The sequence below is a fragment of the Botryllus schlosseri genome, chromosome 5 (genome assembly GCF_051294905.1).
Source record: "Botryllus schlosseri isolate E-star chromosome 5, Bs_hap1, whole genome shotgun sequence".
Classification (NCBI taxonomy): domain Eukaryota; kingdom Metazoa; phylum Chordata; class Ascidiacea; order Stolidobranchia; family Styelidae; genus Botryllus; species Botryllus schlosseri.
The window spans coordinates 10,205,067-10,232,580 of record NC_137240.1 but is presented as its reverse complement, the minus strand read 5'-3'; the positions used below and the strand labels follow the sequence as shown (position 1 = coordinate 10,232,580).

General features: G+C 42.2%; 5 protein-coding genes and 1 long non-coding RNA gene across 6 annotated transcripts in view; 4 read left to right on the top strand and 2 right to left on the bottom strand.

Moving 5' to 3' along the window:
- Window positions 1–304: 304 nt before the first annotated feature.
- On the bottom strand, window positions 305–6,443 carry LOC145438972 (uncharacterized). The gene is made up of 4 exons (XM_080316378.1): window positions 5,404–6,443; window positions 5,046–5,340; window positions 4,909–4,976; window positions 305–926 (listed from the first exon to the last, which is right to left on the bottom strand). The coding sequence occupies exons 1-4, from the start codon at window positions 5,416–5,418 to the stop codon at window positions 492–494; spliced, it is 813 nt and encodes a 270-aa protein (XP_080172504.1). The 5' UTR covers window positions 5,419–6,443; the 3' UTR covers window positions 305–491.
- A 3,925-nt stretch (window positions 6,444–10,368) lies between these two features.
- LOC145439690 (GA-binding protein alpha chain-like) lies at window positions 10,369–12,551 on the top strand. Its single transcript, XM_080317237.1, has one exon. It carries the CDS (start codon window positions 10,455–10,457, stop codon window positions 11,655–11,657), a length of 1,203 nt encoding a protein of 400 aa, XP_080173363.1. The 5' UTR covers window positions 10,369–10,454; the 3' UTR covers window positions 11,658–12,551.
- LOC145439678 (nuclear pore complex protein Nup160-like) lies at window positions 11,677–16,889 on the top strand. The gene has a single exon (XM_080317218.1). The coding sequence runs from the start codon at window positions 12,582–12,584 to the stop codon at window positions 16,713–16,715; it is 4,134 nt and encodes a 1,377-aa protein (XP_080173344.1). The 5' UTR covers window positions 11,677–12,581; the 3' UTR covers window positions 16,716–16,889.
- Window positions 16,890–17,915: 1,026 nt separating this feature from the next.
- LOC145439715 (uncharacterized) overlaps window positions 17,916–27,514 on the bottom strand; it is a 129,356-nt gene continuing 119,757 nt past the window's right edge. Inside the window, exon 2 of the long non-coding RNA XR_013915323.1 lies at window positions 17,916–18,674. This is a non-coding gene — a long non-coding RNA (uncharacterized LOC145439715). The remainder of the gene's footprint in view (window positions 18,675–27,514) is intronic.
- Window positions 19,737–21,133, top strand: LOC145439705 (uncharacterized). The gene has a single exon (XM_080317269.1). The coding sequence runs from the start codon at window positions 20,082–20,084 to the stop codon at window positions 20,664–20,666; it is 585 nt and encodes a 194-aa protein (XP_080173395.1). The 5' UTR covers window positions 19,737–20,081; the 3' UTR covers window positions 20,667–21,133.
- LOC145439709 (mediator of RNA polymerase II transcription subunit 21-like) lies at window positions 25,445–27,512 on the top strand. Its single transcript, XM_080317274.1, has 2 exons — window positions 25,445–26,010; window positions 26,460–27,512. The coding sequence occupies exon 1, from the start codon at window positions 25,445–25,447 to the stop codon at window positions 25,937–25,939; it is 495 nt and encodes a 164-aa protein (XP_080173400.1). The 3' UTR covers window positions 25,940–26,010; window positions 26,460–27,512.

The following is a 27,514-nucleotide window of genomic DNA, read 5'->3' as shown; positions in this document are numbered from 1 at the left end:
AAATAGTTTGAATTACTTGGATAACTCCAATTCTCTACTAGTTGCTGACGAGTGTCAGCCGTAACTATTCGGGTTCAATTCAATATGAATAGAGATTACTATTTAACTGGAAATAACAATAAACGTATAATTCCTGGAGTAGATTTGCAGGAACGTCGGTCATTTGAGTAGCCTACAGAAAAGTACTACGAGTCAGTAGATTGAACATGTCCGCAGTCGTTGGTAAAGCGAACCGACTTCACGGCCTGTCAGCTACAGATAATCTAGATATGCTAACTTCACCCCACCCACACTGACACATAGCTTGGCCTAGGCTCCGCGAGCTACGTATCACGTTTAATATTGACAATACAGGCACGAGCCTCCCGCTGTTCCCAGAAACACGCCGTTCGAACAATGAGAAAAATTTAATAAGGGTAAAAAATTAAATAAGGATAATGATCATTGCAATCTGGCGACCGAGAACATCAGGTTTCAGCCCCACCAGTGTCCTATCGGCAAGATAAGCAACGTGCCATGGCTGGGCTTTCAATACCGGTGGTCAGAACTATATCGACCATCGGTGATACATCCAAGTCCGCATAGTCGACCGCGCGATTTCCGTTAGCAATCCGTAATTTATCCAATATATTTTTCATTCGAAAATGCTGCTGGCATTCGCGCCTCAATTCCTTTTTCAGACTCACAACCCGCCTCGCTTGTTCTTTTATCGTTTGCAACAGCCGATCCGGGTCCGTCGGAAACGAGTATGTGTGATCCTGGATTGCTGATCTGTCACACGTATCGTTCGACAGGCTGCAGTCGCACTCGCAGCGCGCGTTTTCGGCAGTTGCGCTTCGCGAGTTGCACTCACAGTGTGGCGAGCCATCGCCCGGAGATTGATAGGTTACTATTTCCTGCGCGGTGACATCCTGTTCGTCCGAGTCCTGCAAAATGCACTCGAGATCGTACCACCAGAGATAATCGTAGGCATTTAAACAAATAATGCTCAGAAGTAGTCATCATTGTTACTCAAGTAGAAGTAGAGTACCGTGTATATTTCTACTCGAGTAGAAGTAGAAGTATTCTAGGCAAAGATGACTGCCAAGTAGAAACCAGTGGCTCTCAACCGCCGTTGCAAGTGTTGTACGAAACTATTTAAAAGTACTCTACAACTCTAGCTTCGGGCAAGATATTTGTGAAAGCTACAGATAATTTCAAACAAGCCTCGTTAAAGGGGCACTGCGCTCAAAAAATGATGTGGTCTCAAATTGAAGCACAGATCGAATTTTTTTTTGGCCGTAGCGATTTTCATCAGAAAGCCACCGTAATGGAGCTGCAAAAAAATTAATTTTGGATGAGGGCCGTTCCAATTCAGCTGCCGCGGCTGCGCGACATCGTTGCTTGACCCGTTGCAAAATTTCTGGCGCGATATCTTCACCGTCGCAGTTGCTCGACGTGATTAGGCAGCCGATATTATAAAGGAATTATGTCTTACACACCACGGTGGTTTAGTTACGCTACGTAGGCACACGGTACCGGTGCTCACTTGTTCAGTCAAGGAGGATTTGTGTTGCTGACAGAGGTGGTCAAAGTAGCGACGAAAAAATCTACTCAAGTACGAGTATAAGTACTTCTTCCATAAGCAACCTAGAACTACTTGAAGTAGAATTGACTGACTTTCAATCTACTCAAATAAGTAAGTAGTTGTGAAAACGATCGTAATTAGTTCGCATGGATTGTCAAAAGCTGCAAATGGAGCTATGCGAAAGGTGCAGAGCTTGATTCATATTGATGCATAACAGGAGGTATGCAGCGGAAAATGTATTTCATGTCTTTTGTCAAGAAAATTTCAAAGGTGACATATGCTAAAACAGGTCTAAAGCTGAAAAAAAAGTCAGAGTCCACTTTTCCAGATTAGGACACGCCATGGAATGCTAGATTACGATATGATATGTATTGTAAATGGTAGATTGCGAAACATCAGTTTCAAACGTTATGATGGGCCATATACATTGTGATGAAATATTTCATATGGGCAACAATGCGGTGTGCACGGAACCACGCAACCCGCTACCCAAATTATATTCACCAGTAGTTTCGTGAAATCATATTGGTCATTCCATATCCACTGTGCGCGACGAAAATTCTGGGCTTTACTCAACTTTTATGAAAATCAAATGTTGATAATGATATGGTGTGAACGTGAGGCTCACGTTCGTGTTCTGTGTGTGAGCCTCTGACATTTAGAGGTTCATGTTCACAAACGAACCTTGGTAGGTTCTGCACTGTGAACCTTTTTCATATATAACAATTTTACAGTCATTATAACATCTTTGGTTGAAATTTATAGCATTTCAACTGCGGGCCACTGTATGCATGGCGCTGGCAGCATAAAAATCAACACCAAACGAGCACGCACCTTGAAAATCTCAAATATTTTACCTGCTTTTTTACAAAAGTTTGCTTGAAATATCCAGCTTTCCATTTGTGAATAATTAGTGACTCTCTGCTGTGAGCTTGACCCGCAATCACACAACATCAAGAGCGAAATACGCTAGGCCTACATGTAGTTAGTCAGCGAATGATTCTTATTCAACCAATCAATGTAATTGATATCGTTGTCTGATTCATAAAATCTTGCTAGCGTGCGGGGTCCATCTCGATTTCATATGTTTATTGTATCAAAAAACCAAATCCGTGCGATTGGGCTGTTGGCTACTGCTATATAACTTGTTAATGGGTTAAAGCCCGTTTTACACTCTGCTCAATATCAACGTAGCATCACTCAGCCTAATACATTGTCCGGTCTGGCCCAGACCGTTAAGACGTAAGCTTATATTCCCTTTCAAGTCCTCGTCGAAATTGTTGGCAAAGCGACGAAAGATAAGGATTTTACAGGATTATTATATCATTTCATTGCTTCAGTTGATAGTCTTGATACATTTGGCGACGTTTAGAAAGTCAGTATGTAGGCCTACTGCAGCATTGTGGCCTGAGTCGTCGCTAGGTATCATGTACATTAACAGGGTTGGAATTAGCGATATGACGTTTACGTTCGCGTTCACACAGAACCATTCAAAAGGTTCGAGTTCACACGAACCTGAACCTTTCAGAGATTCACACCATCCCTAGTTGATACTCCGTCAAAACTGCCTCGACATTCCTCAGGATATCTTCTTGATTGGAGGAATAAACTACTTCTACTTGACAAACTGAAAATAGCGAAAGTAAGTAAGTGTATCACAAAATATTACGAAGTAGAAGTAGCGGGAAATTAGATCTACTCGAATAAGTACCCAAGTAGCGGAAAACTACTTGAGTACTTCAAAAAAGTAGAAGTACTTCGTTACTGACCACTTCTGGTTTTTGACAAATCGGGCCTAGTGTATTTCTCAATAGGACAGAAATAGATCACGTCCTATTCTTATATATAAAACATGACCATCAGTCCATCACCATCACATAATTCCTTCATAATATCGGCTGACAACTATCTAAAGTTCGTTCTCGGCGTGACTGCCTAATCGCGTTGAGCAACTGTGACGGTGAAGATATCGGGCCAGAAATTTCGCAACGGGTTAAGCAACAGCGCAGCCACGGCAGCTGGAGTGGAACGGTGCTCATCCAAAATTAATATAATTGCAGCTCCATTACGGTGGCTTTCAGAAGAAAATGGCTGCGGCCTAAAGTTTTTTTTCGATCTGTGCTTCAATATGAGACCACACCACATCATTTTTAGAGCGCAGTGACCCTTAAATTACGGCAGTGCTATTGGCAGTATAATAGATGCTATAGAAAACGTCAAAGTCGCATTTCTTTTAAAGGATACCGAACAATCAGAATCAAGTTAGTGTTCTTTAAACAAACGTAGCGAGCTTCGCCTTGCAGAGACTTCAATAGAGCCACGGACCCACCTATAAATAACTAGTATGGAAAAGGCAGCATTGAATGAAGTTTCCAATATCACATTTCTCGTAATGAAATATAGGGTTAAATTTGAAGGTTTACCGGTTCGCAACATATGTTTTGAAGATTTACCGGTCCGCGAGGTCGAAAAGATTGTGAACACTGGTCTCTAAACCATACCACTTGGGGAAGTGGTGTATGCGGCTGAAGTACTTCGTTGCTGACCACTTCTGCATTCAAATTTTAATCTGCTCAAGACACACAATGAACAATGCGACAAACGAGACGATGATGTGAGCAGATATGAGAATGTTGAAACGACCCAAGAAAGGTCTCTTAATCAACATCCATCTTGGCGTAGTGCCCGCTGTAACTGTGTTTGATGTTGATTGTTCGGAATACTTTTATTAGGCGCTCTGCCTTACTCCTTTCATTCAATTCCGTGCATACGTCCCTTATTGGGTCTTCATCTGGTATTTTGTTTCGTAAGATCTAGTGGTGTTTTGAATTGATGAAGTTTTCTGGGCCTATTTTTCAATTATCGTTCCTGATATAGGAGATTGAAATAAGTCGTATAGAATGTGTCGAGTCATTTTCCTTGGCCGCGTCATGCGCAATGACTCGAAGTACAAGTCTAGTCAATACACAAATTGGCTCGAGTCTCGAGAGTCAACGACATATTGCGACTCAAGTCGTTACACAACCCTGGTCAGATGACTAAACAGAGTGGATCAACCCCTCAATCCAACACGTCTGAGTGGAAAATGAAATGCAGTCTTACTTGACAAGGTTCCGTCATAGCAACCTGATGCAAAAGTTCAGAAGATATACCACCATTGAAAAAAATCACTATAAACACAATGAGTGACAACAGACAGCACCAGTCAGCCTGCATAAAGTCTCTTACCAATGCTTGATCTCTCCCCAAAAATATGGTCAATTTCTTATTTGCAATTTCCTTGGTAATTGTTGTTGAGGTTGACAACTATACATAGCGAAAAGTGAAAGCAAAAACTATACCTGTTTCCCAGCAGCTTTATTAAGTATCTTATTTGAGGCAGCCGGAAGATTCCGCGAAGGTACAGCTCCTGTCATGAAACAAACAAGGAACGGTCATAACGGCTTAGTGTCTGTCCCAGAGGTAATTGACAACAAACCCTTTTTCAGTCGTCGTCTTTTGCTGATTTTACGACGATGACGAACATAATCCCCCTTCTTAAAATGCTTACTGCAAACAAATATCTTCTTGCACTGCCACATCTGACACTTTGACATTCCTGTGGCATTTAACCACCTTCGCCTTAGTCCCATTTCTGTAGGAATTCGGTGGATAATATGAGATGCATCACCCTCTTTGGTTTCACATGATGCGACAGTACAGAATTTCGTCATTGCAGCTTCCAATATAGATGAATTAATACCATGAAGCGTAATGATCCTATTAAGTGGAATCTGTAGAGTGAAGACTACTACAAAGACTACAAAACTATCATATTATCTCACACACAAATATACCTGGCTCAAATTCATGCATTGAGTGTCGGTCAGAGTAGAATTGGCGGCCACATCAAGTGCAACTTTCCGTTTAATTACTCAAATGTTCTATGCAAGAATCTTTTCTGTCGCGCGCAACTTATTGCTGAAAACAACCACTGTTTCCAGTCAGGAGCGCCGGTATTATTCGTCTATTTACTGTAACTATCACTACATTGGTTTGTAAGACACAGTGTATTCCTAATATCGGCTGGAGTTTATGCATATTGCATGGAATGTTTATCGTGGTGTGTTGCATTTCGTAACGACAAAATATATAACCTGTAACAACTCTCTATGCATCTTCTGTTGTCTGGTTGCAATATCACAAAGAAATTTTTAGCGATTTGAATTTCCAGTGACATTCAGGAATGAAGCAGTTCCTCATATTTTAATATACCGGCACCGGTTACTCGGTTAGTCTAACAATCTGCAACAGTCGACATTTAAACATGGGCTACACTACAAAATAATTAGACAAATTTGGTCTGAATGTCTCAAGTCGATTTTTTTAGAAAAAGAAGTCTTAAAAAGACCAATTAGTCTCATCAAGTAGTTTCTGTCTCAAAAGTAAGACCTAAAATGTTCGAAAACAGTACCGTATCAGTGCTTTGGGGGAATCCTTTTCAGTGTTAGGTTCCGAGTGAAGGGGAGCGTGAGAGACCTGAATTTGCAGTGTTGGGATAATACTGTCCTAAGGAGTTCACTGTCCTAAAACATTCACTGCTACATAACATTATCAAGTTATATGCCCATTACCACTAAACATTGAAAACTCAGAACAATATATATGTCTGTCTGAGTCAATACTAGCATTTGTATTGAGTGGGTAAAATTGAAACCAAAAATACTGAAGCATCAAAATTGTCTCAATAACTAAGAATTGTTATGTCTTGTGTTTTTGTCTTATGGGACAACTTTCCGGTCTCAATTACGAGACCACAGACTAGGTTGTTTCTTGATTAGTAAAATTTGTCCTAAAAACAGGACCAGAAACACTTGTATATCAGAAGTTGTCTTATAAGATGCGTTTCTAATCGGTCTTATTGTCAAGACCGAATAATCGCGAAAATTCTATATGGTCTTAAAAATAGGCTTAACCTCCGTCCTCTTTTAAGAGGATTTGTCCTCTTTTTTGACTTTTTTGAAAGTGTCCTCGGAGGACGCCCTTTTGTCCTCTTTTTTGAGATTTTGTCCTCTTTTTTGAAAATTTAGGTCATATTTAGAGGAAATCGCGAGTGATATGCCGCAAATTAGCGCTGAAGTGAAGCTCCGGCGGGTATTTCGGAGGGAAAAGGGGTGATTTCAGCTCTGAGCGAAAAAAAGACCTTTTTTTTTTTTTTTTTTTTTAGTCATCCACCTGGCAATGTGGAGTGAAAAACGTGTTTTTGAGCTCTGAGCGGAAGTGATGACCTTTTTTTTTTTTTTTTTTTTTTTTTTAGTCATCCGATCATGAAACGGGTGAAATCTACCTGTTTTTGAGAATTCTTCTCCAGTTTTGCTTGTCTTAAATTTCTGAAAAAGTGTCCTCTTTTTTCATTTCCGAAATATGGTAAGCCTACTTAAAAAGCTGAAACAGTCTCAATTTAAAGACCTTACTTCATTATTAAGACTTGAATTGCTGAAACTGAGAATAAATCATCCTGATGTTTTAAACTTGAGACTAACTTTGTCTAATTTTTTGTAGTGTAGTCTGTAGTATAGTGGTTTTACCCAACTTAGGATGGTGGCTGCCTGGCACTTCTTCGTTATTCCCCACACATCGAAAAAATGATCCCCATGACACCAATAAATGTTTCCCCATGAACATAAACAGAAAAATTTATAAACGTCAAAATGAATTGTTTTTCGCGTTGGGGTGGGATAGACGGATATTAGGGATGGGGGAGGGGGATATTAGGATGGGTTACGGTTAGGATATCCTAAGATTAGGGTCGGAAGATATTATGAATGGGGAGGGAGATATTAGGGCGGGTTAGGGTTAGGTTAGGATATCCTAAGATTAGGTTTGGGGATATTAGGGTCGGGAGATGTTAGGGATGGGGAGGGGGATATTGGGGTGGCTTGAGATATCCTAAGATTAGGGATGGGGAGGGAGATATTAGGGTGGGTTAGGGTTAGGATATCCTAAGATTAGGGATGGGGAAGGGGGATATTAGGGTGGGTTAGGGTCAATGAAGGTGACGGGGTTAGGATATCCTAAGATCAGGGTTGGCAGGGATGATAACAATATTTCAAACCCTAATTAATCCTAATCTCGGGATACTCAACCTTGACCCTAACCTACCCTAGCACCCTCACCCGAAACCCTAATCTTAGGATATCCTAACCCACCCTAATAGCCCCTTCCGCAGCCCTAATCCTAGGATATCCCAACCTTGACCCACACCCATCGTAATACCCCCTTCCCCAACCCTAATACCTCCAACCCGACCCCAAAAAAACCTTCCCACGACCCTAATACCTCCCACCCCGACCCTAATCGTAGGATGTCCCAACCTTGACCCAAACCCACCCTAATATTCCCATTCCCGACCCTAATATTCCCCTGGCCCTAATCCCAACGCGAAAAACAATTCATTTTGACGTTTATAAATTTTAACATGTTCATGGGAATCATTTATTGGTTTCATGGTGATCACTTCTGGATGTGTGGGGAATAACGAAGAAGTGCCGGCTGCCTTGCTGGTGCCAAATTGTATAGGGCTTTTATAAAAATTCCAGGTAAATACCGGAACGCCGCAGTTACACACGTTATCATTCTACACCTGTTTCAAATTTATTATTTGAATGAGAGACATCCGACCAACATACCATTTCTCAAGTTTAACTAAACATTTCTTTACAGCCATAGACTGTTCAAAGTCAAGTGTACCTGTTTGATGCTGGTGTGATCAGACTAGATGACCTTCACGGTCTTATCGATCATTCCTATCTAATACCGAATACTGTGCACGCATATTTTCTGTACCACCATCACTGCCGTTTGTTATGTATTTTGGTTCGATGAAAATAAAGACTCTCTCTCTCTCTCACACATGGCAACAAATCACTATCACCGCTGCATTTGTAATGTGCATCGATCGACAATAACAAATGAACCAAAGTCATTCAAGCACGAGCGACGTCATTTTTATGGTCCAGAGACCAGGATCACACCTCCCGAGGGTCCAAAGTAAAAAAAATGATGTAATATCGGTGTGGTCGAACGTCTGAGAAAAATTATGGGATAACGTTGGAGACTATGGTATCTGAATTGCCCAGGTCTTGTTGTGTCAGAATGTATGACAAATTCGCGACCGCATGTTTCTATACATTCATTCATCCGTTTTTCTATATTATAACTTGTGGAATAGATAGAAACTAGCTAATAACTAACTAATCAATCTGTGTTATCCCATGCAGTGCCCGAGGCCCGCAAAAGCAAAAGCCTGGCGCGAGCACTGAGCTATATAAACGAAGTATGAGGTGAGGAGAGGCCGCAGCAGACTCGCGGTAAATCGCAATGAATTCAGTTTTCCGAGGTCCGTGTTTTTCGCCAGTCCGTGACGATAACGTAACTGTAAGCTGCGGTTTGTACTTTCTACTACTTTGTAGTAGTGCTCTTTCTACAGAACAGATCAACAGACGGCAACGCGTCGCGTGTCATGTAGCTAAATAGAGCAGCGTTCTGTTCAAAATGATATTTATTTATTGGATTATGGTAGGCCTACTGGTACAATGTGTACGTGTCTTATTAGCAGATGGAACTAGTAACATCTGAATCTCTGGTTGTGAGTATGGCCTATGACTGGAACCGGTTTGAAGTCGAGTGAGCTATTCAGCCAACATCTCAAGGTAATGAAGAATAAAGGTATAATATAAAAGAGAAAAGAGACAATACATACCGTACCATTTAGAAAATTTACTATTATTGCGATGCAAAGTTAAGCTTGCATATAATAGGGTTACCATATTTTGGAAATTTGAAAAGAGGACACTTTTTGAAAATTTTGAAACTTGAAAAACCGGAGGAAAATCATGAGAAAATGGTAAATTTTTTCCACTTCGTGGTCGGTTGACTAGAAAAAAAAGGTCAACTTTCTGACTCCGCTCTCGATTTTGGCCCTATGTTGAATTGAACCAGAAATCTCAAAAAGAGGACCTTTGTTAGCGTCCTACGAGGACACTTTCCAAAAAGTGAAAAAAGAGGACAAATTGTCTTGAAAGAGTACGTATGGCGACCCTAGCGTATAATATATAGGCCTATTATCCTGACGGGAAACAGTGGTTACTTTCGTCAATGAAGGGTTTCTTTGATAGAATAATTGAGTAACGAAAAGGAATGTTGCACGCGACGATGCCACATTCCACTCTGCGATATTATCAGGTCAAGTCTAGTCTTGGTTGACTTGATTTTCTTACATTCGGTAATTATCTAGAAATGTCTAAAATTGAGGTAAGCCTACACAATACACCTGTTTTCGACCAACCGCCACATGTAAAATCGTCAGTATTCCAGTTCCAGAAGTGTTTTATGCCTATAAAACTGCTGTCACATCAATCGGAATAATGTTGCCATTGGCATTCTATGACATTTCAAAATGCTAAACAGCTTCACCCCTTCGCGGTCCACCAAACACTGTCCTATATGATAGTAATGCTGTGCAAACACAATTATCTGTCTTGAGCAGATCTTGTCGGTGTATATATCTACAGCCTACATACGGTTATTACTGTAAACCACCGTTAACCTATATTAAAACTGCTGTTTGGTCACTTTGGGTATAATGTAAAATGTAATGTAATGTGAAATAGGTTTGGAGGGTTTTAGAGTGTCCCACATTCTCAGATTATTATGAAACTTATTACCATCTAATTTGTTAAAATGAATATTTTGATCTGTGTCACAATTAAAAAATACTCTCTGTGTAAGAATATACTACAGATGACTGACCTTGTCAACAGATGCTTCAAATTTTGGATTTTCTGTTTTAGTGTTTTGTATAGTTTCAAGTCTTGTGTTCGTGTAGTTTCAAACTCGATCGGTGTTAATGGATTACAAAAGGAAAAAACCGAACCGAAAATCGACCCCGATGAAGCTAAAGAATGGTAACTCATCCTCAATGCTCATGATAGAAATGGATACATCGGTTCCTCTCAAGAAGTTACTGGAAATTGTTGTGTTGCAACTTGGCAGGAGCTGGAGTAATCAGACTGACATTTATCTACAAGATCTACAGCTGGATCCAAGTCTAAGTTTGTATGATCAAGGAGTTAAGGTATCTGGGAATGTGGAATTGAGTGTGCAATGGGAAAATAACGAGTCTGATCAGAGATTGACGATTGTGGAAATCGCCAAAAATATGACTGACACTGAATTGAAAGAATTTGGTGGGAATAACCAGAAGAATTCCGACCAGTCAAGTTCAAGTGCTAACAATATTTTGACTGGAAACTCTGATGATTTCATAACGTCAGTGCCCACTGATCCAACCAAATGGACCCCAGATCAGGTTCATATGTGGATGTTATGGGTTGCGAAAGGGTATGACGTAGATCTTGATGTAATCAAGCGGACTGATATAGACGGTAAAACCTTGTGTGACTTGCCGCTAGAAGAATTCTTTGTTAAATTTCCGTACGGAAATATATTTTGGTCTCATCTCTCTGTTCTAAAAAAGAAAGAACAGATTGAAATCGACGCAATTGATACCACTGTGGGCAGTTCTGCATCAATGCAGCTGCCAACCCTCACTAATTCAAGGCTATCTAATAAGACCATTGATTCGTCATACTTGAATATGACTGTTCAATTACCGGTCTTAGAACAAGAACCTTCTCTGACTCGCCCAGTATTAGAAAGAAGCACGGTTTCCTCAAATGCCCGAACTCCTTCAAGTACGGGAGGCCAGATACAGCTTTGGCAATTTTTATTGGAACTCTTGACTGATGCAGATGAGCGCAATGTAATATGTTGGGTTGGTAACGAAGGAGAGTTCAAGTTTTTGAGCCCGGAAAAAGTGGCACAAAAATGGGGTGCGCGAAAAGGTAAACCTGCGATGAACTATGAGAAATTATCTCGTGCGTTACGTTACTATTACGACGGCGATATGATCTCAAAAGTGTCGGGCAAAAGATTTCAGTATAAATTTGTATGCAATTTGAAGGAAATATTAGGGTTTGATGCAGCCGAGTTGAATAAGATGGTTGTTGAGTGCTATGAGAAACGCTATTCTAAATCGGACCTCGTCTAAATCCAATCGTTTCTCTTGCTCATGTGAATGCAATTGCAGAGCAGAATATTGAAAAAAGTATTATAAATGTCATTAACATTCCAGTTGTATATTCGGCCATGGTTTGCTTGAAGTTGTTAGTTAACAACAATCTAGAATTGATGTAGGCGCCATTCGGTACAGTTATTTATATATACTGTATGCGTGAATCTCAAGCTCCATAATACTCGTTTTCTGGAGAAGGGTGTGATTTAGCATCCAAAGCCCAGGTATCGCTTGTTAATTGGAATTTGAAGCCAAGGTTTTCTTGTTTGGAATGGCCAACTCTCCACTGGTCTTACAGAATGTTTATTCGTGCTTCATATAATTTGATTAGGCCAAATTTAGGATATACTTTCATCATTTGTAATGCTGCAGGATCCTTTGAATGAACCAGTACCAGCTATCATTGTGTTGCTTTTTAGCAGACATGTTGCTCGACAAAACATTTAATGACATTGACTTGTCCTTATGGTAGTCAGCAGGATAGCCTACTACGTGCATATTTAGTTATTGTCCAATATTTGTGTGGACACTAGAAGTGGAAATGTATGCGTTCTATGATCAGACTGTTGGTATCTCTTGCATACCTTGCTAAAGCCGAAACATTCAGCATGTATAGGCCTATTAAATAGACTAAATTCCATGTTTGCAAGAAGCAATCTGGCAATCCTTATCCGCTGAACTGTGTGAGTAATATCAAGCATTCTCTTGAAAATGTATATAATATTTATTCTACATCATTGCTCTCTTGTTTATTATCGGATTTTTAAGATCTCTCCTTTACCTCATCTACTGTACTTTGACTTGTCGTGTCATTGTGTTTGACTGAATTGCTTTCTCTATCTTATTCAACTTCTCTTTTCGATATGCAGACATAGATGGGACCGTTCTGTAGAAATAATCATGGACAAAATACAACCACATCTGTTGATGCAGGAGCTCCCGTTGCAATCTTTATCCACGTGCAGACCCAACAGAATCACTGTTCTCGAAGGAGATGGTGCCAATGACAAGGGAGAGTGCGATAGCTTCACCGATTCTGGAGGCGGAACCACAATAACGTTGCAGAATTCGATCAGAAACGTCTGTTGGAGGACGAGCAAGGACACGCTGGAAATTTTTGAGTATTCCCTCGACACTGATTTGTACGCAGCGAGTTTCGCGATTACATTTGAGGGTTCCAAGATTCTGCCCTGGGTGCATGTTTCTTTCGCCGATGACGGATTGTACATTGCTTGCTGTACGTTACACGCTGTTCATCACATAGTGCTTGACAAGCCAAACATGGGGAGAGGTATGCCACGTCCTGGAACGCCGCAGCCCTCGCTGTTGTCAGGTTTGCCAAAGTTTGATTTTCAAGATATTACAAAAAACTGCCATTTTGACGAAGCGGAAGCGTTTGGGGACATTACCGGGTGGAGTGCGACCTCTCTTCCGTCGGAGACACCTGATGAATATAGATACCTAGCTGCTGCAATTTTGACGACAACGGGCAAAATGAATTTGCTCACTATGACTAATAAAAGCATATCTGTTTCATCGATAAATCGTGCTTCCCGAGTGTCTCGCGTATTAGCTGGCATCAATCCATGGGGTGATGCGGGCGGCCCGGAAATGATTGTGGATTTTACAGTTGTTGTGTCGGACGTTCACGCGTTCATCCTGTCTGTTTGCAAAGACAAAAAGTTGCGCATCTGGTCTTTTGACACGCAGGACCTTATCTTCAACCATGACCTTTCCGGGGAGATACCCGATCCAGATGCGTTGAACGGGTATGAGAATTACAAAATCAGATATTGTCCTGCGTCGCAAGTCATCGCTATCTTTGTGGGCATGCACGATCACGCTGAGTTCATGCGTTACAAAGTGGAATTTTTCAGACACAACCAAATTTCTGTGTTTGAGAGCCATTCCGCGAGCTCTGCAACGCTTGTTCGTGACCAAATTCACTGCCACCTTGTTGATTTCGCTTATTCTCACGATACAATCACTGCCATATGGAGGGACGCGGAGGAAAATGATGTGATATCTCTTTGTGAGTCGGACTCGGGGGTGTGGCATGATGTTGTAATGTACCACCCACCGCCAGAAGTGGTGCCTCTCTTGCCCCAAAGAGACGTCAGAGAGTCGTTCGTCGATCATATTTTCACCCCTGGCATGTTCGATCCCGCCGCGATACTTCGGTCCATACAAGTACGTTACAGCTCCTCTTTCCGAATCTCAGATCTCAAAGACATGGTGTCAAAGTATATCCAGAGCCAACTCGAGGATATGATGCCTGAGGAAGGGGCGAGCGACGACGTCTTGCAAGTGACGGCATGGAACAATCTTTACCAAAAACTCACGCAATACCAGCACGTGATTTCACGTACCGTAGGCATCGCCACGTCGCAAGGATCTGACCAGTTTATGATGTCCGTTATCAAGAAAGGGTGCGTGTCCGTATTAGCGCCGGTGTCGGCTTTGGAATCGGTGTGTATCGGTTGCGACGCTGAAATTTTGAAAAGGCTTTTTCCGCCCAAGAAATGCTCCGATAACGATTTGACAGAGTTAAAAAACATGTTGCTGAGCCTCCAAAAACTCCACAGCTGTATAGGGAGCGAATACCTAGACTCGTTACTGCACAGTATATGCTTTTCTGGGGATTCGCCGTATGATGTAATATCGGATGTTACCCCTGAAATTGTCGGCGCCGGAATCGATGATCCGTATGAGATATTCGACAATGTTTCAGACCTGAATACAGCAGTCGAAGCTTTGTTATGCTGTCTGCTACCCGCAGACTGCGAGAGCGATTTAGATATACCTGATGCTCCATCTTGGCCCGCGAGCACTTGCGGAATCGAAATGTTGTCGCACTGCGTTTTACGGCATATTTCCAATCGTTTTGAGCTCTCGACGCTTTTATTGATATTCTTGACGATTTTCAAGAGACCAGAGGCGGAAAACGACTTGTTGGAGGAAGATTCCAGTCTGATTTCGCGCACCACCGCGGTTATCGAAGCGCATAAATCGTTGCTCGAGATATCCTGCACAATGGCGCAGAACATTCCGGAGGGGCAATTGGAGAGTAAACTGCGGAACTTATCTCTATCCGAATCATTTTCGGCAGCGAATGTGCTACAGGAGCAAGGAAGATCAAAGGCTACTGCTGTTAGCGGTGACAAAACCGTTTTAGAATATTTCATATCGGGAGACGGTGGGAAATTGGTGAAAGGTCTGCTTGTAGCTCAAGGCCGCGAAGGCGACTTGCTGCGTAAAAGCACGGTGACGTCCTGTGTCGATGTTTTGATGTATCTCTTGTGGCCGGAGGGGCCTTCGTTGGCGTTGCCGGATTTTTTGCTTAACCACTGCCAATTTGCCGTGCTACAACAGTACTTGCAGAAATGCAGGGATTGGTGTAGCTGGTGCCCGAAATCCAAGGAATACATGCTAGCGTACTGTCACTTGCACGCCGGTAATTTTTCAAAAGCGGTCAAGTCTTTTATTTCGGCCGCGTCCGGGATTGCGGACGAGGACTACATGTGCAACAGGCTGCTGAACGACGCCGAGGAGACCCTGTCCCAGGCGGAACAAGAAGTAGCGTACTACACTAAAATCATGCCGGTATTTGAGAGGCTCGATTTACCGGAACAGGTGCTGGCGCTGGCCGACCGCGCGATCGAATGCACGAAAATTCACGGCCACGATCCGAATTTGCCGATGCTGTGGTCTAGCAAGTTCCGGCAGAATAACGTACTCGCTAGGCACGGTGACTCGCTCAAAGCGATCATGCATAATCCAGATTCGGATCATAAAAAGGACTGCCTGCGTACATTCGCGGTGTCGCTTTGCGAGAGAAGCGACTACAAGACACTAGTCGAGTTGCAGTACGACACTCTCGAAGGGGACCTTGTGGATATCTTACAGCATCGTTCGCGGGGAACGGAAATATTCACTTCCGATCATCAGTACTACGATTTGCTGTACGCTTTTCACGTGCGGAGAGGTAATTTCAGGAAGGCGGCGTCTGCGATGTACGAGCAAGGCTATCAAATCGGGCAGGGCATTGTGAAATCGGAAGGGGTGACGGATTCTTTGAGGAAGCAGCTCAACTGTTACGCTGCGTGTATCAACTGTTTGTATCTGGTGGAGGATTGTCATAGATGGATTCTGCATCCTGTTGGAAATCCGGTCCCCGCGGTTATCCCGGAATCCGTGGAGTCAAGGCCAAAGCGATCGAACGTTATCGTGCATGAGATTGGAGATATTAAAAAAGAACTGAAGCTTGTTGAGGTGAAAGTCAAACTGGTTGAAATTTCCGATGAGTTTCCGGCGACGTCATTAGGATCGATGGTTTCTGTGTCTGAGATTTCATCTTTTTTGTGTCGTTCAGGTCTGTACGATAATGCAGTGTCGTTGTGCGAAGAGTTTGACGCTCCGTTGACGAGTATCTTCGAGTCGCTGGCGTCGAAGTGTGTGAGGCTTTCCTTCGCCGACGATAAAACAGCCGTAGAGTCCTGGGAATGGTTGCAAAGAAACGAGACGGTCAGAAAACACTGCACTGGCGGGCAAAGCAGCTTCGGTAACTGGACCGCGGCAGACGTGGCTTACCGTTTGTTGCAAGTGTATTTAGAACGGTATTGCCGTGCCACAGGACCTGGTTCAATGTACTTTAAAGCAACCGCAAAAATTTTACTCGGATTTAACGCGATGTTACCGGCGTGGTTTGTAGCCGCCTACAAAAGTTGTAACCTCCCGGAGCTTTTGCGACTGTTGGTGTGTTTCGATCGGCTCGATGAAGCCACAAGCCTCACAGTTGAAATGATTGAGTCTGCAAAATCTAAACTTTGCATACAGTTCGACGCGGGACCCAGCAAACAAAAAGATGTTTGCCTTCCTTTTACCGTAATCGAGCAGCTTCTCAGCTTACTTCACTCCTCCGCAGATCACGGCGGTATGCATCAGATATTGTACCAGACGGTAGATGACTACCTTGACAGCGCGAAATCAGTGTCTGAACACATCGTGGAACTCCGGATGCAAAGGATCACTTAGGCGTGATGTGCCATGATTTTACTTTAGCTAGACTAGTCAAATGCACCGACACAGCAACTGCCTGCGGCTCGACTTGATAAATAATTTTTTGTGCAAAAGCCCTACAGCTAACATCCAAGTTTCCTTTGATACGGCTTGATAAATGTGCTTTTTCAATAAAAATCTCTGTTCAAACGTCATGTTTTCTGTTTGGGTGTTTATCGTTGACAGATGCATGGTCGACCCGAGTTGATGGATAGAATCGCCAAATATTTTATGGTGGATGAGTTGTATCAAATGTTGATGTAAATTCAAGAAGTTAGGTGTTACTCGATAGAACACTCAATTAGCATTTGCTATCTACTTATACTGCTTCCTTGACTATTGTTGTTTTGGGCTACTATTATACACTTTGTACATGTACATTGTGCAGACTTTAAGACCAAACAGTTTGGCTTTTTTTCTTATCTTAGAGAGCCGTGGTTGAATAGCCTTGCTCCACATTTACGAGTGAGATTGTCATGCGGGAGACGATGAAGCATGGCTATAGTACATAATTTGGAATAACATTAGGCATTGATGACCATGACCATTAAACTTATGTGGTCGGAAAGGGGAGAGGCTTCATTGCTCGGTCAATTTGAAATCAGGCACCCACCTGGCCTAGGCGATGTAAAAAGGAGGCATGCACACTGAATGAGAATTTAAAGAATATAATATATAAGGACAGGCGACAAAAGAGGTTCCATGTGTCGGAAGGCGAGATCGACATCTCAGGTCGTGGTCCGGTAAACTCGTGGGCTGACTAGTATTGATTCAGTAGAAATTGTTTGTATTTTGACTTGAATGCGGACAATGTCCACTAGACCAGTGGTTCTCAACCGCCGGTGCCGGTCCGCGACGACATTCCTGCCGGTCCGCGAGGAATATTACAATTTTATACTTTAATTTCAAGATGCAATGTTGAAGGCTTGTCCTTTGATAAAATAAATAAAACATCTAATCTTAAACTGACTCAAAACTTCGTGAGGTAACATTAGGGCTAGAAACATGTTCGATTTGACTTAAAGTACAAGACGTTTCATTTGACGACATGCGAGCGACAAATACAGAACAGATACGAGTTCACTCATTACTAAGCATCGCAGTTCGATCATTGGTTTTCGATTCATTTATTTTGTGCAGGACCGTAACTGGGGCACCCCAAACCGCCCAATTGGAGAGGGGCCGAGCTTGAAAAGGGCCCAAAATTATTTCGCAAATGAATATAAATCATAGCGTTTTATTTGAAACTTTTTCCAACATTTTTCAATTTCTTTTCAGGCTTTGCACGATTCAGTGTTCCTAAATGTCTTTGCTTATTAGGTGCCGTTCTCTGAGAAATGATTTATAGGCATTTCGGCGTCAGCCATTGCCGCACCACGACGTATCCACACATAATGAAGTTTAGGTTAACATAGGGGACTCCGAAATTTGGGCCTAAAATTCGACCGCGAGAAAAGCGCTTCAGTCGTGAATGATCGAAAATTGTCGCCATTGTCGCGATAAGCTACGTAAACTCTCTGCTTACGCTGAGTAGAATGGATGTGATCACAAGTACAGGTGAAAATATCAATCCAAGTGTAGGGTCTTGGGGCGAAGCCCCCGGAAGTTTGGCGTATCGCCCTGTGGGGGCCCCAAGATCAACGTTTTTGGGGGTGGGCTGACGAAGTGCTTTTTCGGCCCGGATTTGCGGATGGCCGGTATAGCTGCTGTAATGTGTTTTCTTGCGGCACGCACTGTATTCGCAGTTGCCGGAGTAGCCTGCGTCTGGTGGCAGTGGGCAATGAGCAAGCTAGGTAGCACGACAAGGTGCTAGGTTCGACTCCGATACTCTTCTTCTCTTGATATTGTCGGTCGGTATTGAGTTGGCGTGGCCATTTAAACCCACGGCCTTTGCCGCGAAAGACTGTAAACGACTCTCAGCGGTAGCACGTTTATCTGGACAAGGCAATTTTACCTCGACTTGGCAGACTCACTACCATAAAATCCCATGGATGCCATCATGAATATTATTAAATACGATCAAAACCCTCCAAATGTCACTCTCTAGCATCATATAATTGCCAAAAACGGTTGCATGCTTTACATTTTGGCTTCATTTCAATTTTGACAGTTAACCGGTCCGCCAGACATTTTTTGAAATTTTACCGGTCCGCGAGGCGAAAAAGGTTGAGAACCACTGCACTAGACAATGGATAATGCTGGAAGACTGTCGGATAGCTGTCAACCCGAACACACATAGAGAGAGTCTTCATTTTCATCCAACCAAAATGCTTGAACAGACGGCAATCAATCAGGTTTATTAATATTTTCATCGTTTCAAAAACATCACAAGACTGCGATACAATGAAAAGATAGAAAGGTGTCGAAACAACTTGGGAGCAATTATGGCGGTACAGAAAATATTCATGCACAATGCACATTGCACAGTATTCGGTATCAAAAAGGAATTAACGATACGGCCGTGAGGACCGTGCAGGTCAACTGGTCTGTTCACACCTGCAGTCCTGCATACTTGTCTCTATACAGTCTGGCCGTAAAAATGTTAGTTAAAAAAGGAAAATCAAACGACGATAGCAAAATATCAATGAAGCAATGTCTGGGCGAGGTAGGACAACAGACAAATTGAATAGGTAACACATACACAATAATATAAGAGTGTGGCTATCTGTGCAAAGATACCGACGGGTGCCGTCCGACGATATGATTTTCCTGATCTTCATGTCAAGGTGGAACCGGAATGAGCGAATATGCCCTCGCTTAACAAATCGACTAATGATGATGGTACGTAGAAAGAGGATCCGTTAAGTATCCTGCTAGATGCAAAAATATATTTACGGCAATGTGCGTCGTGCAGTATAGCATTGCAACATTTGAGGAAAATCCGTCACCGCAAAACAATATTCGTTTGCATCAATGGTGCTGGGCGGGAAATTGTGTTACACGGCAAATTTCAATCAAGCAGGACTCATATTAACAATGTGACATTCTGGGGTTAATCTGTTCCACATCACTGCCAACGTCTCTGTGATACAATACAAATGCAATGTTCCACATGGAAAGTTGCTGATATGTTCACGTTTGTAGACCATCCAAACCAATGATAATATGTTACAAACCAATCGACGATCGAACACATTGTATAAGTACGCCGATTAATAAATCGAAATCCTCGGGTTTGCATTTGGAAGAAATTTAACCCTGTACTGCCACGAATTATTCACAGTCGCTGTCACTCAAAAGTCTATTTACCGAGAAGAGGTTTAGTGAGCTAGATATATAGCCATATAGGATTGTTGTTCGAGCAGTATTTTCAATAGAAAATTTCCGAAGTCGTCTGAAAAAATGGCTCCTGGCACTAGACAGCCACACGATAGAGATGTATTTCCACAGTTTCAAGCCAATGGCGATGATTTTGTCGATATGATGAATAATCTGGAGGATGTGCCAGCACCAGCACTAGATGCTTGGGAAGTGCCGGGCGACGAACAAATTATGGTATTGGAGCAAAGCTTCGAAGACGCATTTGCTGACGCACCTAATCCTATCACGGCAAAAGCTGATACAGCTACCGCTAGTTACGAAAGCAACAACGATTATCTGACTTACCTAGAATCGAAGCTACAGAAGGTCGAATCTCGTCGTAAGAATGTCGAAAAATTGACCGCGCGAGACATGCTCAGCTCTCTTGAAGATACCAAGGAGACACAATTCAATTGGAATATGCAGCAGGGTATTTCATCAGAAGAAGATGAAACTATTGATAGCGATATCAGTGGGACTTCAGGTCATTCACTATCCAAGGAATTGCGGAGGAAAATGTTTCCAGAACAACATGCTTTGAATGAAACCGAAATTTTGCATTTAGTAGAGCATGATGTAATCCAGAAAATTTTCTCAAAACTTGACGAAAATCAAGAACACAAATAAAAAAAGCTTTTATTTTTTTTTGCTTTTTACCTACTGAACTTGATCGTAATTTGTTGTTTCTGGAAAATTGCTCCTGCAAATGCCTCTCTCCGTCGACAGACATTTCTGTTTTCCGATTTAGAGAATGATTTTGGTACGCCGTACAGATCCATTTTCACCCATAATCCACCACAGCGGTCACTTATACGACAAGCCAAATATATTTAAACATTTTGTCATGCCAACGATAGCCTCCCCTATGAAACGCACACTGTCACTAAAAATATATCCTCTCAGTAACAATATTTATCCAGATTTGCATTTTGGAATTTTGTTTCATTCGTCTCAATTCAAGATCTTGCTGTATTGTGTATTGATGTATCTTCGGCACTTCTTCGATGGCAGTCAGACATCGAAAAGTGTTCACCATGATCACCGATGAATGTTTTCCATGAACACGAAAAAAAAATTATAAACGTCAAAATATATTTTTTTTTGTGCCTTTCGAAAGACGAATGTTAGGGTTGGGGTGGGGGGTATTAGGGTGGGGGAAAGGGGGATATTAGGGTTGTCGGAGGCGATATTAGTGTTAGGATTGGTGGATGGGGATATTAGGGTTGGCGGAGGGGATATTAGTGTTAGGATTGGTGGATATTAGTGTTAGGATTGGTGGATAGTAATATTAGGGTTGGGGTATGGGGGGTATTAGGGTGGGGAAAAGGGGGATATTAGGGTTGGCGGAGGGGATATTAGTGTTAGGATTGGTGGATGGGGATATTAGGGTTGGCGGAGGGGATATTAGTGTTAGGATTGGTGGATATTAGTGTTAGGATTGGTGGATAGGGATATTAGGGTTGGGGTGGGGGGTATTAGGGTGGGGGAAAGGGGGATATTAGGGTTGGCGGAGGGGACATTAGTGTTAGGATTGGTGGATAGTAATATTAGGGTTGGGGGAGGGGGAGATAGCGTAGTCGTAACGATAAGCGCCCACCAATCTGGCGGACCCGGTTCGATTCCCGTCGGAGGTTTATGTGGGCTCCTCTTCCCTCGCCGTTGCCGCTCTTACGGAGACAAAAAAGACCAACGAAAGAAAGCACTCACAAGGAATGGAAAGAACTAGTGGAAAGGACCGCGGCTTCAATAAGATCAACATCGAAATGAACTGCGACATCGGGCACGGCTTCGATAAGATCAACATAGAAAAGAACTGCGACATCGGGCACTCTAGACCGAGGTGGAAATTAGATTAAAAGGATCGCAACTGCATGCGTGTCGTTCTACATCCTCCTATCTGCTCATTACATCGCATTTTGTCTTATCGCATGTACATTGTGTGTGACTTGTTCAGATGAAACATATAACCCAACGATTAATAATATGATATTATTACTATTAGGGTTGAGGTGGGGAATGTTAGGGTCCATTCATTACATTCAGCACCAATTACCATCCGTTCAAAAGATACATATTTTCCAATTGCCAAGACAGAAAGTATCGAATCTTTCATTCGAGCACGGGGTTAGATCGTTCTAGTTCATTACAAAACTGATTCAAATATAAGCGAGTGATTAATATGATGCCTATTGAATCAATAGGTTACGTCAATTCACGCGGAGTCATCATTACAAACGATGGAAAAACATAAGCGGGTGAATTCAAGCCTGCAGGCTCGTGCCGCTAGGACATACTTTGCGATAGGTGATGCTGGAGCAAACTGATGATAATCAGTATGTTGATATTTCATCCTTTCGAATACACGAAAAGATTGCGATTGAACGAAAAAATTGGAAGGTATTGAAACGATATTTAGTAGTCGTTGAAACCGGACATTCGGACACCACACTTCCTGTAGCCATAAGACAGTGTAAAGAGGCACTTACGTCGTTGTAGCCTTGTAGGATGGGCAGTTGGACACTGAATATAAAGTAACAGAAGTGATGGGATGATAGCCTAATGAAGTGGCATGTTTCGGAATGATGGGCCGATATATCAAATTGAGATTTGAATGTGGACGTTCTTGACGACTGTCGGGATGGCCTTCGACGGCAAATTGAAAGTTGAAAAGTATCGGGATAGACGTCGTTGAATGACCAGTAGCCAAAACTATTCTTTCAAACTATTGGTAAATATACTCCTACACAACTTGTGAAGCAGACGCAGTACAAATACAGTTGATGCCATGCAGCATTCACAATCAATCCTAATGAGTATTGTATGATACACGATAAATAGCCTATGCGGTATGTATTTTCATGACAAGTTGATTCTGCGTGTGTACTAAGTTGTTTCTGCTTGTGTGTACTAACTTTTTGACTTCTTAGGGTGAAGCAGAACGCACTAACACCGTACTGATGCATCATTAGTGGTGTGTTTCACTCATTTCCGCCCGTAGGAAGGGTGTGGAGAAACGATTTGGTACCCGAGTGATGCTGTACCGTAGAACCTTAGCTAACCTATTCCTTGAAATTGACATGATGCTGCCGGCGGCGATTACCAAGTTGAAAAAGTGGCCCTTTACTCTTTTCGAGTTGGTAGCCCCTGCTCTGATATCAATATACCACTATATGTCACTGCATGCACATTGCACCATGCACAATGCACATGTCTGTCTGAGGAGCACTGGAGACGGTACAATTCACGCATTGTTTTGTTAACGAATGAAATATAATAAATGTAGCAAAGCCAACGAAAAAATACAGTGTAAATCATGGATGTAAATAAGTATAAATTCAAACAGGATAGCGAGTGCGAATCTGATTTATCAAATTCTGAAATGGATCGTCGCCGAATTTGAGGCGCCACATGAATTCAAATAAGTACGTATCCAGGAGAGTACGATGAGTCCCGCACTCCCGCTTATTTCTCTGTTTCGCTCGGGCCCACATTGATTCAACGTGATTTGTCGTTGCGTGGGAGATCGGGTCCACAAAGTTTAATCTGTGGTTTACTGTGAGATGCTGGTAGCCCAAATTGCTCACCGTATTGTACGCTGCCCAGAGATCTGATATCACAGTCGTTCCGGGCAGGATATAATGTTGTATGATGGGCAAAAGAGTACCAGCATCTCGTCTCTCGACTTCCACCAGGAATCCCTCTTTCGATTCAACGTCGATGCCCCCGAACACCCACTGCGTCTTGACCGTTCTTCCAACATTATGTTTTCTGCGGACAAAGGCCGACTCGTCGATTTCAACGACTCTTCCAGGGCCGCCCAATTGAAGTGGATTGTCCACGAAATACTCGGCATATATGTCTCGGACGTAGTTGCGATAGTTACAGATGGTCTCATCGCTAGCGATCCCGCACTCCCGTCTAACATTTTTGTACGACGCCATTTCATACGAGTATAAATACAGCAATTCGATGGTGGTTTGAAGTTGAAATCTGGTCCCCTCGAAAAAACTATTTTTCACAATTTGCAATGTCGTTTTGCAGTCGCGGTCTCGACATTGCCAACGGAATCCGATTTTTGTGCTCCGCTCGTATTCCGCCATATCGCCATTGCATTCGGGGCATCGCATTTGTTTCGCAAGCAGTCCGTGCTGTCGGCACCAAGCAATTGCGCTTGCCTTGTCGATTGTCGCCAAAGTCAGCTCCCTCCAATTTCTACTAGTTCTTTCCATTCCTTGTGAGTGCTTTCTTTCGTTGGTCTTTTTTGTCTCCGTAAGAGCGGCAACGGCGAGGGAAGAGGAGCCCACATAAACCTCCGACGGGAATCGAACCCGGTCCGCCAGATTGGTGGGCGCTTATCGTTACGACTACGCTATCTCCCCCTCCCCCAACCCTAATATTACTATCCACCAATCCTAACACTAATGTCCCCTCCGCCAACCCTAATATCCCCCTTTCCCCCACCCTAATACCCCCCACCCCAACCCTAATATCCCTATCCACCAATCCTAACACTAATATCCACCAATCCTAACACTAATATCCCCTCCGCCAACCCTAATATCCCCATCCACCAATCCTAACACTAATATCCCCTCCGCCAACCCTAATATCCCCCTTTCCCCCACCCTAATACCCCCCACCCCAACCCTAACATTCGTCTTTCGAAAGGCACAAAAAAAAATATATTTTGACGTTTATAATTTTTTTTTCGTGTTCATGGAAAACATTCATCGGTGATCATGGTGAACACTTTTCGATGTCTGACTGCCATCGAAGAAGTGCCGTATCTTCTGCACAGCCACTGATTTGGAATAGTGTATTTTATATATATTGATTTTCTGTATATATATAGGCTACTACGGTATACTTATGATATTATACCATATTGATATTTCCTTAATATTATAATACTTTGTTGCGCCGATAGCAGACGATATATATAAACGTAAGACCTTGGTAGCTTTCACACTCTATTCCTATATGGAATCTCGGTCCATTTTTTTAAATAAATCCTGCGTGATGAGAGCTTTTCTGTATAGAATAATTAAGCAATTAAACAGAAAATCCTGCGTGCCATTGCCACCAATTCCACTCCGGACTCTATTTAACGTCCACTTGCGAATGAATATAACTTTATTAGTTACACGAGCTTTCGGAGCGCTGCTCCTTCATCAGGTGTCAAAGCGAACTAATAAAGTTTTATTCATTCGCAAGTGGACGTTAAATAGAGTGTGAAAGCTACCAAGGTCTTACGCTTAATAATATATCAATTCGCATTGAGTATAGAATTTCAACAACAATAGGCCTATATTATTATGACAGTTGCTTTGTTCAAAGTATCATCATGATTTTTCCTTATTTCCAGTAATCTGCTTTCATACTTGCAAGCTTCCAAATCAAATATCATGTCGGACAGGCTGACGCAGCTTCAGGATGCAGTAAATCAAATGGCTGAACACTTCTGTAACAGCGTCGGAATACTGCAACAAACTGCGCCCACCGAAAATTTCGCCGGGATGGAGAAGTCGGGAGTTAAGGAGGCTGGAGTGAACAATAATGAAAGCATTAAACTATTTGCTACATTGATAACGCGGACGGCGAAAGACATCGATGTTCTAATTGATTCGTTGCCTAGCGAAGACAACACACAGGAAGTACAGTCTCAGCATCTAGCCAAGCTGGAACTTGAAAACCAGTCTGCCGCAAGCAAGTTAGAGGCACTGGTGCATAGCGGCGAGATGGAGCTCAATAGAATTAGAAATGCTTTAACCGATATTGCTAAGGCACAACTTGCTGCTCGTAAGTTAGAAGCGGCGATAGTGTCTGACCTTCCTTTGGAAGTATCCTTTCCCAAAAATGACCGTGCCATACCAGATTTTTGTGAAATCCCGCAGCGGTAGCATGTCAACTAATTCTCGTGTTGCTATCTCGACATAATGTGTTATGGATGAGTAATAGCCTGCTGCATAGGCTTACCATACGTCCTCTTTTAAGAGGATTTGTCCTCTTTTTTGAAAGTGTCCTCGGAGGACGCCCTTTTGTCCTCTTTTTTGAGATTTTGTCCTCTTTTTTGAAAATTTAGGTCAGATTTAGAGGAAATCGCGAGTGATATGCCGTAAATTAGCGCAGAAGTGAAGCTCCGGCGGGTTTTTCGGAGGGAAAAGTTGTGATTTAAGCTCTGAGCGAAAAGAAGACCTTTTTTTTTTAGTCATCCACCTGGCAATGTAGAGAAAAAAACGTTATTTTGAACTCTGAGCAAAAGTGATGACCTTTTTTTTTTTTTTTGTAGTCAACCGATCACGAAGTGGGAAAAATATACCGGTTTTTGAGAATTCTTCTCCAGTTTTGCATGTCTGAAATTTCTGAAAAAGTGTCCTCTTTTTACATTTCCAAAATATGGTAAGCCTACTGCTGCATCACCAGATTAGTGGATTAATTTGCAGTCGACTAATAGCACATATATTAAAGCGTATTTCAGTATTGTACATCAGCGATCGTTTTCACGGCAGATCAGCCCATGCATGGAAATACTATCTTGTAAAGCGTTTTCCACGCTAATTGACAAATGGTGTCTTGTGGGGACTGTTTTCCAACTAGGGAATTAGCGGACCACTGCTATACATTACTGATTCAGTTATTGTCTCTTTGATAGATAATAGTAATAATAATGGTACCAACTTATTCCAACAGAAAAAATGAATCTTATTTGCTTAAAACTTGATACGTCCCTAAATCACTCGTATCATCCCTTAACAGACATCTTATTACGTCATCGACAATGTTTTCGTTGATGGAATTATGTTTGTTAATCGATATAAAACTTCATGCATTTTAGTCAACTTGCGAGTCTGTGGCTAAAATGAGCCTGCATGCTCTTTGTCTATCTCTATGCCTGAGATGCATGTTATATAGCCTTAGTATACATGTCCTTATTTATGTGGTGATACCCTATTATGTGAAGGGAATGATGCAGAATGATTCTTTGCCCTTTGAGTGGCTCGACATGGTAGGGACTTTAACTCCTGCACTAAGCCCCCTACCCTGGCCCGATGGGTTCTTGTAATTTGTGATGGAATGCATTTTGCAGCAATACTTGAAATCACATTTTAACATGGATTAGCAAATTCCGCGGGCTTGTCTGTATCATCTTCTTTTCTGAAGGATTAACATGGAAAGGCTTTGACGATTTTGCTCTTTACAATGAGCGATCTATAATTGTTGCAAATTATTCATATTTTGGCAATGTATGTGGTTCTGAAAGTTGAATTTGTTTGATTTTTGTTATCTGTATTTGACGATTGAAAGTTATGTCTATAGCGGTAAATATCATTATACCATACATATAGTTACTTTGGTAGAATGTGATAGTTATACTTGTGGTTTATGGTTTCGACATGCTATTCAATTGCTGATCGGCACTGTGCGAATCTTTGACCCTTTTAGTTAAAAATATTGATCTTTTGTCCAGTATAATT